The sequence below is a fragment of the Hoplias malabaricus genome, chromosome 18, assembly GCF_029633855.1.
Source record: "Hoplias malabaricus isolate fHopMal1 chromosome 18, fHopMal1.hap1, whole genome shotgun sequence".
Taxonomy (NCBI): Eukaryota; Metazoa; Chordata; class Actinopteri; order Characiformes; family Erythrinidae; genus Hoplias; species Hoplias malabaricus.
The window spans coordinates 1,777,924-1,796,120 of NC_089817.1; the positions used below are offsets into that span (position 1 = coordinate 1,777,924).

Genomic DNA, 18,197 nt, shown 5'->3' on the forward strand with positions numbered 1-18,197 from the left:
CTCCTTGTCTCGCTCTTTGTTCTTTAAGATTCTCATGATGATGGAGCCAGGCACTGCCCTGATTACGCCCTTCACACCCAGAAGACGTAGCACAGACTCTGCACTCCTTACCTTGAGAAACTGAACCCTGAGGCAGCTCTATGGGAAATGAAGGTATACTCTGATCGTTACAGAGCCTCAGAGTGCACATGGGTCATCTACGACACTAGGACTTCCTTCTGCTCTTTATAAATGACAAAGTACCTGCCAAATAAAATGTACACTGTTTTCCCTGTAAGACATGTTTGGGTTCAAAACCTCAGGGCTGATGCAGGTAAAACACACTAGACGTCAGAAGCAAAATAAAACTCTTACATAAATACATCCCTACAGCTTCCCTCCACCATTCAAACCACTTTCAGATCCTCAGTGAGGTGCCACAGGCATTACAAAATATAAACGTGTGTGCATTGTGGGACTTAACAAGGCAAATAAATGCTTACTTAGGAAATTAAGAAGCAGTAGACTGTTGATTTAATTTTCTCTTCAGGGGCAAGCAAATATTCAGAATGGTGCTACGACAAAAACACACCCACTAGAAACAAGCGAATGAGGATTGCACCTTAAGCCGACCACCTTTTATCCATTTGTTTCTAGAGGGTGTGTTTTTGTTGTAGCACATTTTTAAAATCAGCAGACTGAAGACAACCAGCAAAGACTCAACACCGACTAAAATCAGGGCTAAAATCAGTAACAGTAGCTTAGTGTGATCCGCTTTTGTTTACTGTAGCTGGGGTTGAGTTCTAGACACTTTTCCACTGCATGGAGCCTGCACGGCTCGACTCGACTCAGCACGGCTCTTTTACATTTCCACTGGCCAAATCTGGTCCCGGTCCCTAGAACCGGGTAGGTTTTCACTCCTGGATCTTACCGAGTCGAGTAAGTACTAAATGGTGAGGTGTAAACCCTGCAGAGCTCTGATTGGCCAGAGAGACGTATCTCACGGTGAAACGCAGAGCTCATTCAAATCCAGCACAAACCGCCGCTCGTAAAAGCTCTAAAGTTACAACAGCTTTCACGTTTACTTTTATCGGACTCACAGCAGCAGCTCGTAACTTTACATCGAGGCGTTTAGAAGAGGTTTAAACGCTTCTTGAGCCGATGGCAGATGAAAATTTCCAGCGAAAGGTGAAGGTGCGACGATTAACAGATAACTGTAGAACTGGGGGTGGAGCCGTGTCCAAAAACTAAAACAACACACGACACACGATGAATAAACAGCGCCTAACTTTACTGCTGTCGCTGTTGTGGTTTTCAAAGCCGGCGATTCCTGTTAGAGACGAGTTTTTGTGATGTCACCAGCTCCATTTCGAGGGGGAGCCCTGCCAGTGGAAAAGCGACAAGCTTTAAGTAAACAGGGCTGAGTCGTGTCGAGTCGTGTGGAGCTGGACTCATGCGGCGGAAAAGCACCATTAGTCTAGGTTCTAACAAGTCTTTGACTTAGTACTCGGGATAAAATACTTTGTGTCTGGTTCTGTCTGTCACTTGCCTCTTACTGTGATTGCGAATCAGAGCAAAACTGATGATAAAAACAGGACATAACACTCTTTTTACCAGCAGTTTGGGTCCGGTCTCAGTTATTCAGAGTTGGCTTTGTTTCTTTCATCCGTGGACCAGTTACGAGGTGCAGCGTGGTGTAGTTACCTGCAGAGTGGGTCCGAGCGGCAGGTTCTGCGCAGTTCTAGACAGTTGGGCTTGGTTCTGTCGTGCAGGGAGCAGGCCGGGACGATGGTCTGACGACGGCGCTCAGCGCAGGCCTGGTCTCGGCAGGAGCAGAAAAGCAGAGGGAAGCTGAACTCCGTCTGGACCTTCTCAAAGAACTGCCTCAGGGCTTTGTGGCAGCGCTTGCGGTTGCAGGGCTCCTGGCTGTGGGCCAGCGGAGCTGCGCGGTTGCAGGTTGCGATGTAAGCCGAGCGCTGGCGCTTGCACGTCTCGTTCAGGTTGCAGGCCTTTGCTGCGTCCAGACACGGGTTACACTGCTTCCCTCCGTCCGAGCACAAGTTCCCCTTTGACACGGCCGAGTCCATGGCTGAGAGAGAGAGAGAGTATCATGTGTATCAGATGAGTGTATCAACATCATCATAACAGCCATAACAATAAGAACAGGAGCAGACACTAAAGCCCTATTAGGATGGGGTTAGTTCTCTGTGGGGAGGTGCAGTAATGTCATCAATGTCAATGTCAGTGTCATCAATGTCAATGTCAGTGATGTATATTTTGCAGAGATGGGAGCAGCTACTAGAGTCACACATTGCCGTCACACGGTGGATCAGACACAGCAGTGCTACTAGAGTATTTACAATGTCACCACTGTTCTGAGAAAAGTTCTCCCACCAAAATGATCCAGCCCTGAGCCCAGCCCTCTTCAAGTCCTTCAAAACAGATAATGAGTGAAAAAAATGGCAAACATTTTATTAACCCTTCACATACTAATTATAACTGATATTGTAAACCATTTAACGGTAACTTAAATAGTAGGACAAACATTTATAATACGTATGGAGCCTGCTATACACTGGGGCAACCTTGGCCTAATGTTTATAGATGGGTCTTGGTACCAGAGGGTTGCCAGTTCGATCCCCAGGACCAGCAGGAACATCCACAGCTGAAGTGCCCTTGAGTAAAGCACTGAACCCCAAATGCTCCACTTGCACCGGGGATGGCTGCTCACTGCTCTGGGTGTGTGTTCACAGCCCCTGGTGCACTAGTGTGTGTTTGTGTGTTCAATGCCACAGATGAGTTAAATGCAGAAGATGCATTCCGTTGTACAATGACAAATAATTGCATATTTTTATCGAGCACAAAACTACTTCAAAAACTACTACTACAAAAAATGCTTCAGCTCCTCCATTCATAAGAAAACTCACAAAAAAAATCCTTTACCCGGGATATAACGGAATATTCTCCCACATGTCAATTCAGAGGGGATTAATTATCAGGGGATATGTTTACTGCTCGTTTTACTGAGGTAAAAGTCTCAAATCAAATCAAATCGCCAGGCCAAGGGCAACAGTGGCAGGGAAAGTCTCCCTCAGCTGAGGAAAAGACCTTGGGAGGAACCAGGGCTCACACAGGGGATCTATCCTCCTCTGGTCAATCTACTGGTGATAATAGATTAGGAGTCCGTGAGAACTCCAGTGTAGGGCGGGCAGTCTCAGGAGTCTTTCCTGAAACAGGAGCACACACTCAGGAAAAATTACTGAAATGGTCCGTTCAGACAGGATTAAAGCCACTGAGACACTCAACATTAATAATCTGCACTTTGTTGCAGTCCTAAAGAGGGTGGAGTTATTTTTCCATGAGCACTGATATAAACACACGCTCCTCCTCCTCCTCCACCTTCTGTTTAAAGACACATTACACAGTATTTTTATTTTTTATGACTGACTCCGCCCACAAACTCCACCTTAAACACAGGGGGTGGAGCAACAGCCTCTAATCCACTGCAGTGACACGCTGTTTCCACCATCACACACCTCCATCACATCATTCTTCCATCTCCAACCAATCAGCACGCTCGGTTTACTCCAGTGTTTAATTCCTCCACTCTCAGCTCCGCCGTCAGTTTAACTCTATACTCACGACGACGCGTGAGAGTCTTCCTACAAGTACAGCCATTGGCTCGCAAACGTATGTAAATAGTATGTAAATGAGGAGCAGGTTGGCGGAGCTTCATTTGTTAGTAGAAAACACCCACAGGTTCCTGCTGACATCATTACACATCAGATGCATTTGAGGAAGCATTGTATTTAAAATGATGTGATTTAAATGTCACCAGCACCTCACTAAAGTGTGACTTTAAGAACACAATTCTATACATTTCTGACATTTTAGATCATTCCTGACAACCATTGGCTCATGAGCTGCTGAATCATCTCACTGTCAACATTACTCTGGGCTTCTTGGAAGTGATCAGGGCTTGAAAGTAAATCAGGGCGTGTCCCGTGTAAATAAGGTACAGCCCTTGTTTCCGTGTACCGCAGCCAATCAATTTGCTTTCAGTCCTCGGCCTGTTTTGTTGTCAGACGAGTTCCTGGGCGCAGAGTTCTTTGTCCCTCACTTGTTTCTGCTCAGCTTTGAGGAATGAAGGCTTGTGTAACTTTAAACGAAGGTTTAAAATGTGGATATAATAAGGACAGACGTGTTGTTCCAGGTGAGATAATGAGGAGAGAGTGAACGCTTGACGAGTTTTAACTTTGAACCTTGAAAGAAGTGAATAAAGCAGGACTTTGAGGAACAGAACTGAAGAAGCGTGTCCTCTCCGCCCTGGGGGAGGATCTGGCGTGTCTGTCGTCTCAGCGTTAAAACCGTGACGTGTTCTGACCTTTTCCACTGCTCTGATAACGGCTCTAATTGCGTTTTTGACTAAAAGCTCCGTAGCTGTTCGTCTTTGTTCTCGGCAGCTGCTTTAATTGGGTTTTTTTACCCACAGAGAAATGTTGGATAAGCTGTTTTAAAGCTCAGATTGCTGGGAAGTGCTGATGTGACCCGTTTATGAGCGAGGTGAGCTTCTGCCGAGACACCCATGTTTATTCAGGATGTTTTTTTGACTCCGAAATTTCCAAAGCAGCCACAGGAAAATTGGAGCTGTTTCATATTAATGTGGTGGTGCCACTTCTGCTTATGCCCCTGCACCTTGACTTTCCAATGCTGAAGATGTTCTAGTTCTAGTAATCAGTGTGTGTGTGTGTGTTGGAGATTTAGGGGACGTCAAAATTAACACGTTAATGTGATAAAGTTTTAATCCCTTTCATTTTTTAACTGAAAACTGAACACCATCAGTAGCTTCAAAATGAAATCAGAGATTATGTGCTGAATGAATCTCCTGTGTCACTCTCCTGTCTGGAAGTAACCACTCTGACTACACTTACATCGATATATACATGGTTTAAGAGCCTGTTTATTACATTTATTTTTCTTTTGTAATTAGGTTGTAAACATTTTAAAAGTCATTGATAATCATTTGTAACAGAGACAGGAAGTGCGACAGTGACCCCTCTTTTGTCTGACACTGAAAGTGTGAATGAGCTCAGAGGAGGATGTGAATTTAGTCGTTTCACACGTTAAAGTCCACACCACATTATCATTAATGAATAAAAAGACTCTCTGTTGGTGGCTAATTCATTAAAGGGTTAAGCTTATTAACAAATAAGTGCTGGAGCTGACGGGGTTAACGTCGACCGATGGAGGAGACACGGTGAGGTCAGTATTTGGCAGGATCTGTAGATGAATGTGGGTTCACTATTTGGCAGATAACATCACTGCTGACATTTTAATCTTAGTGTTATGACTGATTATTAATGACTGTTAATGTATTGACAACATAATAAATAAGTATTAATAAATACACTTTAAACCATTTATAAAAGTGTAGTCTCATTTGAAGTGGTATTTATTTGTAATAATCTGAAGGTTTTGCTATTTTTCTCTGGTAATTTACAAAGAGACAGAGTTTTTTGTGTTAGTGCATGTGACTGAAAGTTCACCCCTGACAACCATTGGCTCATGAGCTGCTGACTGCGTTTCTTTCATAGGCTCAAGGTTGCTGTTTATTCAGAATGTTTTTTTTTTGTATACTTGTTTTTTTTTTTAAGTCAGAAATGCTCTCATTTCCAAAGCAGCCACAGGAAAAGTGGGGCTGTTTCATATTAATGTGGTGATGTCATTTCAGCCCCCCCTCCCCCCACACTCTCTGGGCTGTGTGTGTGGAGGGGTCTGAGCTGGGCTTGATTCTCTTTCTGTTTGTGTTGTTTTCCTACATTTCTGCCTCGGGTTCAGAGCCATGGAAGCTGATCTGATCTGAGAGGCTCTGTTCCGCTCTCGTGCTCTCCTTTCTTTCTTCGTCTCTTCCTCTTTTCTTCCTCACTGTGGAGCGAGGGAAGCTCACAGCCCAGTCAGGACCAGGCCTTAACACCGAGGATCAGATTTACACTCGTTCAGACACATGGTGCTGTTGATTATTCTGAGTGGAGATAAGCAAACGCATCTAACACTGGAAGCCACCTATTTCTTTCTACACTCACTGTCCACTCTCTCAGCTCCACTGACCACACTGTAGTCCATCTGTTGTTCTACTCTTCCCTTGCCTTGTTCTGCTGGTGTAGAGTGGATCAGACAGACTCTTTAAACCCTGTGTCCACTCTCTGTCCACTCTGTGAGACACTCCTCCCTCGTTGGTCCACCTTGTAGATGTAGAGTCAGAGACAGTAGCTCATCTGTCGCTGCACAGTGTGTGTCGCTCGTCCTCTAGTCCTTCATCAGTGACACAGGACGCTGTCGGCTGGATGTTTTTGGTCGGTGGACTGTTCTCAGTCCAGACACTGAGGGGTTTAAAAGCATTTGACCCAATGTTTGCATCCTCTCCAGCACATTGGCAGAAGTGTGGGTACGGGGGGATGGGGGGTCCTGGAGAGGGGTAATGGAAATGAGAGTGAGTCAAGTTCCTGATGTAATCGAAGACATGTTTTTGTTAAGAAGTCTGAAGCCTACAGGCCCTGGCCCTGTGTTTTACCCCCTAGCCCTTCACCCCAAACAAACACACACACACACACACACACACACACACACACACACACACACTCACTCTTCCTTCTCTCATTATCCCATAGCGGCTCTCTGTGAGGAAACTGTTGGAGGGGAGAAAGCTACGATGCTGTGGGTCTTGCCTGGAGTTGGCGGGAGTGATAAATATTCCGCTCATATTCCTATGCAATGGCCAATTAGCGCTACGCCGGGGCTAGCTTGTTATCTCCCTGACAGACATGGCTTTTCCACATATTTTTCTCCCCCCCTCCGTTTCCGGGGCTCAGAAGCCTTCCCCGCGGCTCTGCTGCATGTTTTATTAAAGCCCAGGGAATCAGGCCAGGCTTCAAAACGCATCTCACACAGGCTTTCGCAAGGTCATGGTAGTGGAGAGTCTACCTGTCCGCTGATTGCCTTTACTGCGGAGAGCAGCCTTGTGTTCAGGTCAGAGCTAAAGCCCCCCACATGCACTTCTCAGCTTTTTTTCAGCTTGCCCCCCCCCCCCCCCCCCCCTGGCTTCCAAACACACACACATACACACACAACATCGTCTCATTTCATCTCTGAAAAGGAAAGCCAGGACAAGAATGCCTGCAAGGCCCCTTTGAAATCAAAGTTTACAGGATCCAAAGGTGCGGAGGTCAAGCTCAGTGCTGATCTTGTTTTTTTTTATTTAAAGCCCCTTCAAAAAAAGTGTGGGGGGGGGATCAAATACAAAGCCAAACTGAATCCTTCAGGTCCACTTTATTTATTCCAGATGAAAAACAGAAGGGATTCCTAGAGCATATAACACTTTATCCTGGGAAAATGTGTCTTCTTTCTGGACACGCCTGAGGTGGAATTACTTTCTGTTGCTGGAGGAAAACAACCCCAATCCCTTCAACAAAAAAACATGCCCTGACCATTAAACCAACAGCCGAGATTCCTGGACTGGGACTAGGAACTGTTTCCTGAAAATGTCTGAGATGGATCCCCTTCCTGTGCCATCAGAAAACAGGAGCGATTCCCAGGAAGCAGGACACGTCATGTTGGGAATGCTGAGCGTTTCTTTCTGAGGACGTTAGTTGAGATGGGGTCTGTTTTTTGGTTTTTAAATAAATCAGCGCTGATTGGTCGGGATGGGGACGCGTCCTCGAGGCAGCGCCATTGTTCTTGATTGTGATTGTGATTAGGCATTTGAAGATAATCAGTGCTTGTCTTTGTCCTGGACCCGTTTGAGGATAACGTCCTCTGGACCAACAGACATGGTTCCACACACACAACAGAAGTCAGGTGAGTGATGTATTATCAGGCTGTTGTTGTCCTCTACGTCAAAAGACGCAGGATACACTTTATTTCAGAAAGGAAAGAGAAACTTACTTCTGAATACCGCAGTGAGTAATGGCGGAGGGGTCTATCTTTTAGACTGTGTCCGGAACACGGCCGCCATCTTGAAAGCCACAATATTGGATCATGGGTGATATTTTTTCCGATGGGAAGGGGTCATGTAGCAGATCATAGGAGACCAGAATGATCTCAGAAATCGATTTTTGTAATCAGATTCACAAAACCTTTTGTGGCTCAAACGTTATCAACACAATGTTCAAAATGTTGTTACAGGCTCATTTCAGCTTTGCTACAGGCTCGTTACAAGCTCGTTACAGCTTTGTTACAGGCTCGTTACAGCTTTGTTACAGGTTTGTTACAGACTCGTTACAGCTTTGTTACAGGCTCGTTACAGCTTTGTTACAGACTCGTTACAGGCTAGTTACAGCTTTGTTACAGGCTAGTTACAGCTTTGTTACAGGTTTGTTACAGGCTAGTTACAGCTTACAGGCTCTTTACAGGCTCGTTACAGCTTTGTTACAGGCTCCTTACAGCTTTGATACAGGTTTGTTACAGACTCGTTACAGCTTTGTTACATGCTCGTTACAGCTTTGATACAGGCTCCTTACAGCTTTGATACAGGTTTGTTACAGGCTCATTACAGCTTTGTTACAGGCTCATTACATCTTTGCTACAGGTTTGTTACAGACTTGTTACTGGCTCATTAAATGTTTATTAAAGGCTTGTTACAGGCTCATTATAGCTTTGTTACAGACTCATTACTTGACTAGACCCTAAAAGCTCAGTGCCATCATTAGTCACAATGAATGGGAGCACTGTTTTCTGTAGCATTGTCAGATAGCACAGAGCACTTAGGGTCTGGTTGAGGCTGTAATAAATGAGTGAATAAATTAGTGAATGTTTTATCATGCTCTTTTTCTTTTTTTCTGAATGTGTCTGAGAAGTGATTTCTATTTTCATCTGAAGGAAAACAGCTGTGATTCCTCAAAAACCTCACACCTTTCCCATAAAGGCAGCCACTTTCCTCTGAAGAGGGCGGCCTCTGTTTTATTTTGACGGGCTGTGGTTCCGCTGCATGTTCTGGAGATAAATGTTTGTTGTGAAAGTTAACGGTTCCTAATGGGCACCCCATTCTCCGGCTGCTCTCTCTGAACATGTCAGAGATGAATTTCCTTTACATTCCTGAGGATGAAGAAGCGGGCGACACGTCTTTGTCTGGGGAGAAGCTGTATGACACATTTTCTTAGCTGCTTTTCGTCTTTCAGACGGTATTTGAGCTGGATTCCCTTCGGTTCCTGGGAATGAACAGGTGTGATGTTGAGTCCTTTGTCATAAACGCATCAGAGGAGGTGGCACCTGTTATAGTTTTCCTCAAGGCAAACACAGAGGGCATGTCTCGCCCAGTAAAGCAGCCCTGATTCCCAGTTGTGTCTGACTGTCGGCCGTGCTTCTGTCTGAGGACCTTCCTCAGGAACCGCAGACATATTTTCCTCAAATGCTACATGGCTTCAACATCCCTGCTTCTCAAAAACAACAGGCTTTGATTGGCTCTTGATAATGACCCTGCATCATTTTCAGAAGGTGACACCAAACATTGATCTACTTTCCCAACACTGGAGGTGGGTTTCCCATTAATTTATCTGAAAAAAACAGGCGTCATTCTTCAAAAGCCACAGGTTTTTACTAAAAGCTGAATCTGTTTGTTGTTTAAAACATTTAAAACAGCTGGAATTCTTCAAAAAGCAAAAATGAAAGGCCTTGCCCATTATAACAGCTGGGATTCCTGGAAAGCAGCAGGGTACGACTGGTAAAACGATTGCCTGTGTGCTGCAGCATGTTTCAGCGGCTTAAATTTGATCAGGTGTCCTTTTCAAACCGTTCTGAGTTGGATTTTCTTTAAATTCCTCCAGACGAACAGGTGTGAGTCCTTGAAAAGCATGCGCCGGTGACTGCTGGGTCTCAGCCGTTCTGCTGCCTCTGCGTCTGAAGCGGCTCTTCAGGAAACAGACGTGATTCCTCACTCGCTTATAATCTGCCACATATTTTCATCCAGATGTTCTTCTTCTCTCTGAACACGTCTGAGGTGGGATTCTGTTTGTTCCTGTGGAAAACAGGCCTAAATCCTTCGGAACATCACGCCTTGCCTGTTAAAACAGCAGCGGTCCTGACCTGCAGCTGGATTCCCCTCGATTGCTCGTCTGTGATTCTCTTTTCGTTCTGAACGGTCTGAGGGGCATCTCCTTTTTATTCCCATATTCGATTTGCAACATTCGACCTTGGCCCGGATTTGTGAGCTCGGTTCTGGGTCTTGTGCTGGTTAGAAACTGCCTAAAACCCGTGAAGATGACAGAGTTTTGTGAGGAACCAACCAGCAAATCGCTGTTATGAAGCCCACACACCAGAACGGTTCCTCGCTCCCAGAGTGATCAGCTGATCAGGCCCATGTGGAAACACTCCAGAAATTAGGTTATAATTTGAATAAATCTGACAGGAAAAACACACCTCGCCCAAAAGAAACAGCTGGGTTTCCTCAGTCATAGCCTAGATTCACTAAATGTCTTAAATATACCACACCTCCTCGTCTCCACAGAGGAACACAGTTCTGTTTCTTATTGAAGCGTCTGTGACCTGCTTTGGTCCAAACCCCACGAGCCCCACAGCAGTGTTCTCCCCCTGTGTAAACAGCCCCTGTTCAGAACGCCCGCTTTCAGCACCTGTTCCTTTAAATGATAATGAGCCGCTCGCTGTTCGCCCCGACCCTGACATGCACCGAACAAGGGACTTTATTGTAGAACGCGTAACTTCCCAACTTCATGTAGAGGTCTTTGGGAAGGTCTTATGTACAATACAGATATCGGAACATAGTCATCAGTGAGGGTCAGGGTCTGATGTTGGGGATTAGTTCTGAAGCAGAGACACCACTCCAGCTCATCCCAGAGGAACTGGATTTCTCCAGAGAACACAGTTCCACTGTTCCACAGCTCAATTAATTTCTATAGAACAACTGAGTGACATACTTCTAAAACAAATAAATTAACAACTCTCACAACAGCAGCATCTTACACTGACAATTACAATCAGCAGAGAGAGAGAGACAGACAGGGAGAGAGAGACAAAGAGAGAGTGAGGCAGAGAGAGAGAGAGAGAGAGAGAGAGAGAGACAGGGAGAGAGAGACAAAGAGAGAGTGAGAGAGAGAGAGAGGATGAGAGAAAAGTAGAGGGACAGAAGAGTATGGAGAGTGAAAGAGAGAGTGAGACAGAGAGAGGAAGAGACAGACAGGGAGAGAGAGAGAGAGAGAGAGAGAGAGTGAGGGAGAAAGAGAGATACAAAGAGAGAGCAAGAGAGAGAGTGTGGGAGAGAGAGAGAGAGAGAGAGAGAGAGAGAGAGAGGGAGAGAGAGAGAGAGAGAGAGAGAGAGAGAGAGAGAGAGAGAGAGAGAGAGAGACAGAGGGAGAGAGAGAGAGGGAAAAACAGAGCGAGGGGGGGGTATTTTCTGCTTTGACTCAAGGCAAGGGAAGAGGTCAACTTTGAATTTGTTAGAGAACTACATCAGGAGCAATCTGCAATCTCTCTCTCTCTCTCTCTCTCTCTCTCTCTCTCTCTCTCTCTCTCTCCCTGTCTGTCTCTTCCTCTCTCTGTCTCACTCTCTCTTTCACTCTCCATACTCTTCTGTCCCTCTACTTTTTATCAAACTGCAACTAATAATAAGCACTAAAATTTAAACATGGATATAACAGTAACTATGAAAATAAAAATAATTGTGTGTGTGTGTGTGTGTCTGTGTGTGTGTGTGTGTGTGTGCGTGCATGTGTGTGTGAATTAGCGAACACAATGCCCCACTAAACCCCAAATCGCTCCCTACTCACTATTCTCTACATTTCTCACTACGCAGGTCCCTGTAGGGAACTGAACGCAGGAGGGTAGTGAACGACTTGTTCCCTATTGAAGACATGACCAGTGACTGGAGTGAGGCTGGGGACGAGACGAGGAACTGTACAGTCCACTTCAGGGTCTGAAATCATAGTTCTAAACTCTCCCAGGTGTGAATACGTCACTGTGACTGTACTTTTAAAATACATTTAAAAACAAACACAGATGACTAAAGTGCTGCTCATGGGAAATATACTGTAATAAGTACACAGTGTACACAGACGTGTAGACACCCCCCGGGGTCTGATTCCTAATGAGGAAGGTCAGACCCCCAACCCCCAGAACTCCAACTATGTACATGTTTGTAAACGTCTTACTGCAGTGCACTGTGGAATTGTTTGTCTGTCACTGAAAATTGTTCATTAAATGGTGGAACCCTAAAATAGTGCACTATGTAGTGAATAGGGCACACCTTAGGACCCAGAGTGTCCCTCTGTAACAGCAGTGTCTGGACACCGCCTCGTCCAGCGTCTCCTCTGGTGTGGAGGGCAGGACATCTCCACTCTTTACAGTAGAGGTTTGAACATTGCTGTGAGGGTCTGATGGCAGCTCTGAGAGCATTAGTGAGGTGTGGTGCTGATGCTGGATGGTGCTGTGTTTCCATGGCAGCTCGGATGTCTATAAACACTGGAGCGTGTAAACAATGAAAGGATGCTGATGTAGAGAAAGAGAGACGTGTATCAGCCGCGTGAGAGGCGCAGAATTGACGCGTTTGACGTATAGTTCTGTATAATATCTGCGTGAGGCGTGACGCGGCGGTGGATCTTGTTTACAGCTCTCTGCTCTCAGCAGCTGAACTAATGACTCGTCCTCTGAATCCATCCCCTAAAAACAGAGGGGTTTCTCAGAGACGAGTCTCTTTGAGAGTTCAGTTTCTTTCTCTCCTTTTCTCTCCTTTTCTCTCCGTCCTCATCCCAAACGTGAACCCCTCTAACGGGAAGCTCCCGATGTCTCCGCCACCTGCTGGGACAAAGAAATAAAAGACTGCGTGTCCACGGCGAGTCGTTCCCTTCGAAGTCACCTCCTGCGTCTCGGCAGCGGGCCTCGCTCTGATCGATTAGAGACGCTGCTCTTGTCTCCCGCATCCTTTAATGTTCCGCTTCTCTTTCTGTCCATCCTTTAAACGTCACGTTCTGTTATCCTCTTATCTCCCTCGCTCTCTCTATTCCTCCTGTCCTTTCTTTTAAAGCCCTTCCTTCTCTTCTCATCTGCTCTTTTTCTGGCCCCGCAGCGTCCCCCGTTCAAGTCCATGACCGGGTTATGGGTCGGGAGCTGGAGACACTGGAGTGTGTGGTGATTCATTATAAAAATACATCAGCAAGAGTGTGTTTCTTAAAATACGTGAGGTACACACCCTCTGCTCCTGCTCCTACTGTTAATGAAGAGCGAGGTCAGTTCACTCCTCCATTTCCTCCTCCACTTCCTCTCCTCCCTTCACTCCTCCATTCCTCCTCTCCTCCTCCCCTCCCTTCACTCATCCTCACCTCCCTTCACTCATCCTCACCTCCTCTCCTCCCTTCACTCCTCCTCTCCTTCCTTTACTCCTTCACTCCTCCTCACCTCCTCACCTCCTCTCCTCCCTTCACTCATCCTCTCCTCATTTTAGTCCTTCACTCCTCCTCACCTCCTCTCCTCCCTTCACTCATCCTCTCCTCATTTTAGTCCTTCACTCCTCCTCACCTCCTCTCCTCCCTTCACTCCTCCTCTCCTTCCTTTACTCCTTCACTCCTCCTCACCTCCTCTCCTCCCTTCACTCATCCTCTCCTCCCTTTACTCCTTCACTCCTCCTCACCTCCTCTCCTCCCTTCACTCCTCCTCACATCCTCTCCTCCCTTCACTCATCCTCACCTCCTCTACTCCCTTCACTCATCCTCTCCTCCCTTTACTCCTTCACTCCTCCTCACCTCCTCTCCTCCCTTCACTCCTCCTCTCCTCCCTTCACTCATCCTCACCTCCTCTACTCCCTTCACTCATTCTCTCCTCCCTTTACTCCTTCACTCCTCCTCACCTCCTCTCCTCCCTTCACTCCTCCATTCCTCCTCTCCTCCTCTTCTCCCTTCACTCCTCCTCACCTCCTATCCTCCCTTCACTCCTCCTCTCCTCCTTTCACTCATCTTCTCCTCCCTTTACTCCTCCACTCCTCCCTTCACTCCTCCTCTCCTCCCTTCACTCCTCCCCTCCTCCCTTCACTCATTCTCTCCTCCTTTCACTCCTCCTCTCCTCCCTTCACTCCTCCTCACCTCCTCTCCTCCCTTCACTCCTCCTCACCTCCTCTCCTCCCTTCACTCCTCCTCTCCTCCTTTCACTCCTCCTCTCCTCCCTTCACTCCTCCTCTCCTTATCTCCTCCCTTCACTCCTCCTCCATCCCCCTCTCTTCCTCCTCTCCTCCCTCCACTCATTCTCCACACCTCCACTCCTCTGTTGTCTCCTCCTCTCTTCCTCCTCTCCTCTCTTCTGAGCTGAAGGCACTGTGTGTGTAGAGGTCTATGTTTTTCCGTGGTATTCGCTGTGTTTATATTCCAGAGAACGTCTGGAGAAATTCCTGCGTAATGAAGGAGACTGGAGTGAGAGAAACCAGCGGAAGTCGTGAGTTGTGGGCGCTGTGAGACGATGAGGGAGTAACGTGTGACAGATTAATAGCCGTGAGCTGATGTTGTTCTGAAAGCCTTATGTTTTCTGATAAAAATGACCCACGGTCCCAGCTCCTAACATCCAGACACCGGAGCACCTCCCTGCTTTTCCGATTAGAGGTTCCCTGATGAAGGGGCCAAATAACATCCACGTTTCCCAGCGCCGAGCTCCTGGGTGCTGTTTTCCGACGGCGATCCTATCCGTGGCGTCTCGGGGCCCAGATTACCTCGGCGTGGGGGTAAATAATGAGAAATGTGATCTGGCGCATAAGGAATTGAAAAGAAAATAGCTTTTCATGACAGAACGGACGATGGCTTTTGTTCCTTTCCATCAGCGCTGCGTTCCTTCTCTCTCCCCCCCCCATATTTTCTATATTTGTATTCTCCGACTCGCTGCGGAAAAAAGCGCCATCAACCCCAGGTGAGGTCTCCAGCTCTCCATCCACTCCGAGCCCTCGCACTTCATTTGCCAAAGAAAATACAATCAAGTTTAGGAGGTGACGGAGGAGAGGACGGAGAGGAGGCGAGGGGGAGAGACGCTGCTCGGTCAGGGCCCTGAATCACGCCTTATTCATGCTCCAGATCTGCGTTATTTCCCCAGAGCTGTAATTATGATTCACGGCGGATAATTCCTCTCTCGGTGGTGGTCCAGGTGAGCCGAGCTTCTGAGCGTGACTAATACAGCGCCGTCAAACCCAACCAACACTGTGTTCTAGTAAAAGCACCACACACGCTCCTTAACGGATCAGTCAGGGGCTCGCCTTCATTCAAACAGGGCCTTTGTTTGGCGCCGGACGCTCAGAACCCTGCATTTCCATCAACTGCCCACATTATTAGAGCCACTCCAGTAACGAGGGGATCCCGCTGCGTTCACACGGCTGGTGTAATCCACACAGAGAGGTCCGACGAGACTCTGAACACGAGCCTGAGGGACGACCAGCTCAAGGCCCAATGCCAAGAGTCAGCCGGAGGAGTATGGAGCCCCCGACCTCATGGCTCTACTGTCTTCTCTGGAGGGATGCAGCTCCTTCCTGGGGTTCTTCATCTGTATCTTCATCCTCCTCAACATTTACGTCTTCTTCATTGACATCATCACCATCATCATCTTCTTCTCCTTCATCACCTTCTTCTTCTCCTTCATCATCATCATCATCTTCTTCTTCTTCTCCTTCTTCTCCTTCATCATCATCATCATCATCATCATCAGCTTCTCCTTCATCATCATCATCATCTTCTTCTTCTCCTTCATCTTCATCATCATCATCATCATCATCATCTTCTCCTTCATCTTCATCATCATCATCATCTTCTCCTTCATCTTCATCATCATCAACTTCTTCTCCTTCATCTTCATCATCATCATCACCTTCTCCTTCATCATCATCATCATCTTCTTTTTCTCCTTCATCTTCATCATCATCATCATCATCATCTTCTTCTTTTCCTTCATCTTCATCATCATCAACTTCTTCTTCATCATCATCATCACCTTCTTTTTCTCCTTCATCTTCATCATCATCATCATCATCATCTTCTTCTTCTTCTTTTCCTTCATCTTCATCATCATCAACTTCTTCTCCTTCATCTTCATCATCATCTTCTTCTCCTCCATCATCATCATCATCATTATCATCATCATCATCGCCGTCTTCTTCTCCTTCATCTTCATCATCATCATCATCTTCTCCTTCATCTTCATAATCGTTGTCTTCTTTATCTTCATCATCATCATCATCATTTTCTCCTTCATCTTCATCATCATCTTCATCATCATCATCATCATCTTCTTCTTCTTCTCCTTCTTCTCCTTCATCATCATCATCATCATCATCATCACCTTCTCCTTCATCATCATCATCATCTTCTTCTTCTCCTTCATCTTCATCATCATCATCATCATCATCATCATCTTCTCCTTCATCTTCATCATCATCAACTTCTTCTCCTTCATCTTCATCATCATCATCACCTTCTCTTTCATCATCATCATCATCTTCTTTTTCTCCTTCATCTTCATTGTCATCATCATCATCTTCTTTTTCTCCTTCATCTTCATTGTCATCATCATCATCTTCTTTTTCTCCTTCATCTTCATCATCATCACCTTCTTTTTCTCCTTCATCTTCATCATCATCATCATCATCTTCTTCTTCTTCTTTTCCTTCATCTTAATCATCATCAACTTCTTCTCCTTCATCTTCATCATCATCTTCATCATCATCATCATCATCTTCTTCTCCTTCACCTTCATCATTACTTTCTTCTCCATCATCATCATCATCATCTTCTTCTTCATCTACATAATCGTCGTCTTCTTCATCTTCATCACCATCATCATCTTCTTCTCCTTCATCTTCATTATTATCAACTTCTCCTTCATCTTCATAATCGTTGTCTTCTTCATCTTCATCATCATCATCATCATCATCATCATCATTTTCTCCTTCATCTTCATCATCATCTTCATCATCATCATCTTCTTCTCCTTCATCTTCATCATCATCACCATCATCATCATCATCTTCTCCTTCATCTTCATCATCACCTTCTTCTCCATCTTCATCATCATCATCATCATCAACTTCTTCTTCACCTTCATCTTCTTCATCATTATCATCATCTTCTTCTCCTTCATCTTCATCATCATCATCATCATCATCACCTTCTTCTCCATCTTCATCATCATCATCATCATCATTACCTTCTTCTTCTCCTTCATCTTCTTCATCACCTTCTTCTCCATCTTCATCATCATCATCATCATCACCTTCTTCTTCTCCTTCATCTTATTCATCATTATCATCATCTTCTTCCTCTGACATCATCACCCAACCTCTACACCATTAAAACATTGTCTGGCCCAAAGTGTGTGGACACCTGCTCATCCAAATCTCACCAACTCTGTTTCTGTAAGGATTTGATGATGATATCAGTGAGGGTCAAGGTCTGGTGTTGGGGATTAGTTCTGGATCAAAACACCACTCCAACTCATCCCAGAGGAACTGGATGGAGCTCCTTGTCTCCAGAGGACACTGTTCCACAAACCAACACTGGGAGGCTTTATACCCCTTTGAGCATGGGAATGGGACGCTCATGTACAGCTGCTTCAGAGCTGAGTTTATTATCTCTTAAAGCATCTGAGTTCACTCTTTATAAGGGGTTCCTACAGACGTACCTATACCTTCATGGCCACATCTGTGAAGCAGATTTAGATTTAGAGACCAGTGAGTAAAACACAGAGAAATGTGAGGAAACCAAGAAATTCACCTTGTTACTCAGTAACACCTGGTTCGATGTGAAGTAAAGGTTCGCTGGAGTTAGCACTAGTCTCCGGAGCTTTCCTCCACATTGTGTGGGTTTTAATAATCTCTGTGACTCAGGTTTTAATGAAAGAGAGCCTGAGTAAACACAGAGCTGAGCTAATGTACATCCAGTTGGATCTAAACGATGATAAAGTCCTGAATATCACACGCTGTGGGGGAGATATCGCAGGTGAAGTTGATTTAAGAGATGTTATATTTGCTCTGGTATTTGACTCCGGGCTCCTCTTTACGAAGCTGTGTTCAGATCTGTGTGTGAGGATTAGTGGAGAGAAGAAACGCTGTCTGAGGAGCGGAGAGTAAAGCTGTTGTGTTCGGTCTCATATTTATTTCTGAATTAATTCAATATTTGTTAGAAATGTCTTTCTTTTTTGATTAAAAACGTTCTTGTTTTTTTGCTAGGGAGAATGCTATAGAAATGCTAACGTGT

At 45.6% G+C, this 18,197-nt stretch overlaps 1 protein-coding gene across 2 annotated transcripts in view; it reads right to left on the reverse strand.

Moving 5' to 3' along the window:
* The window catches only part of gfra2b (GDNF family receptor alpha 2b), a 74,863-nt gene that overhangs the window by 24,217 nt on the left and 32,449 nt on the right, over positions 1–18,197 (reverse strand). For both annotated transcript variants that reach the window (XM_066650975.1, XM_066650974.1), the window contains exon 4: positions 1,684–2,068. In XM_066650975.1, coding sequence (XP_066507072.1) covers positions 1,684–2,068 — 385 coding nt within the window. The remainder of the gene's footprint in view (positions 1–1,683; positions 2,069–18,197) is intronic.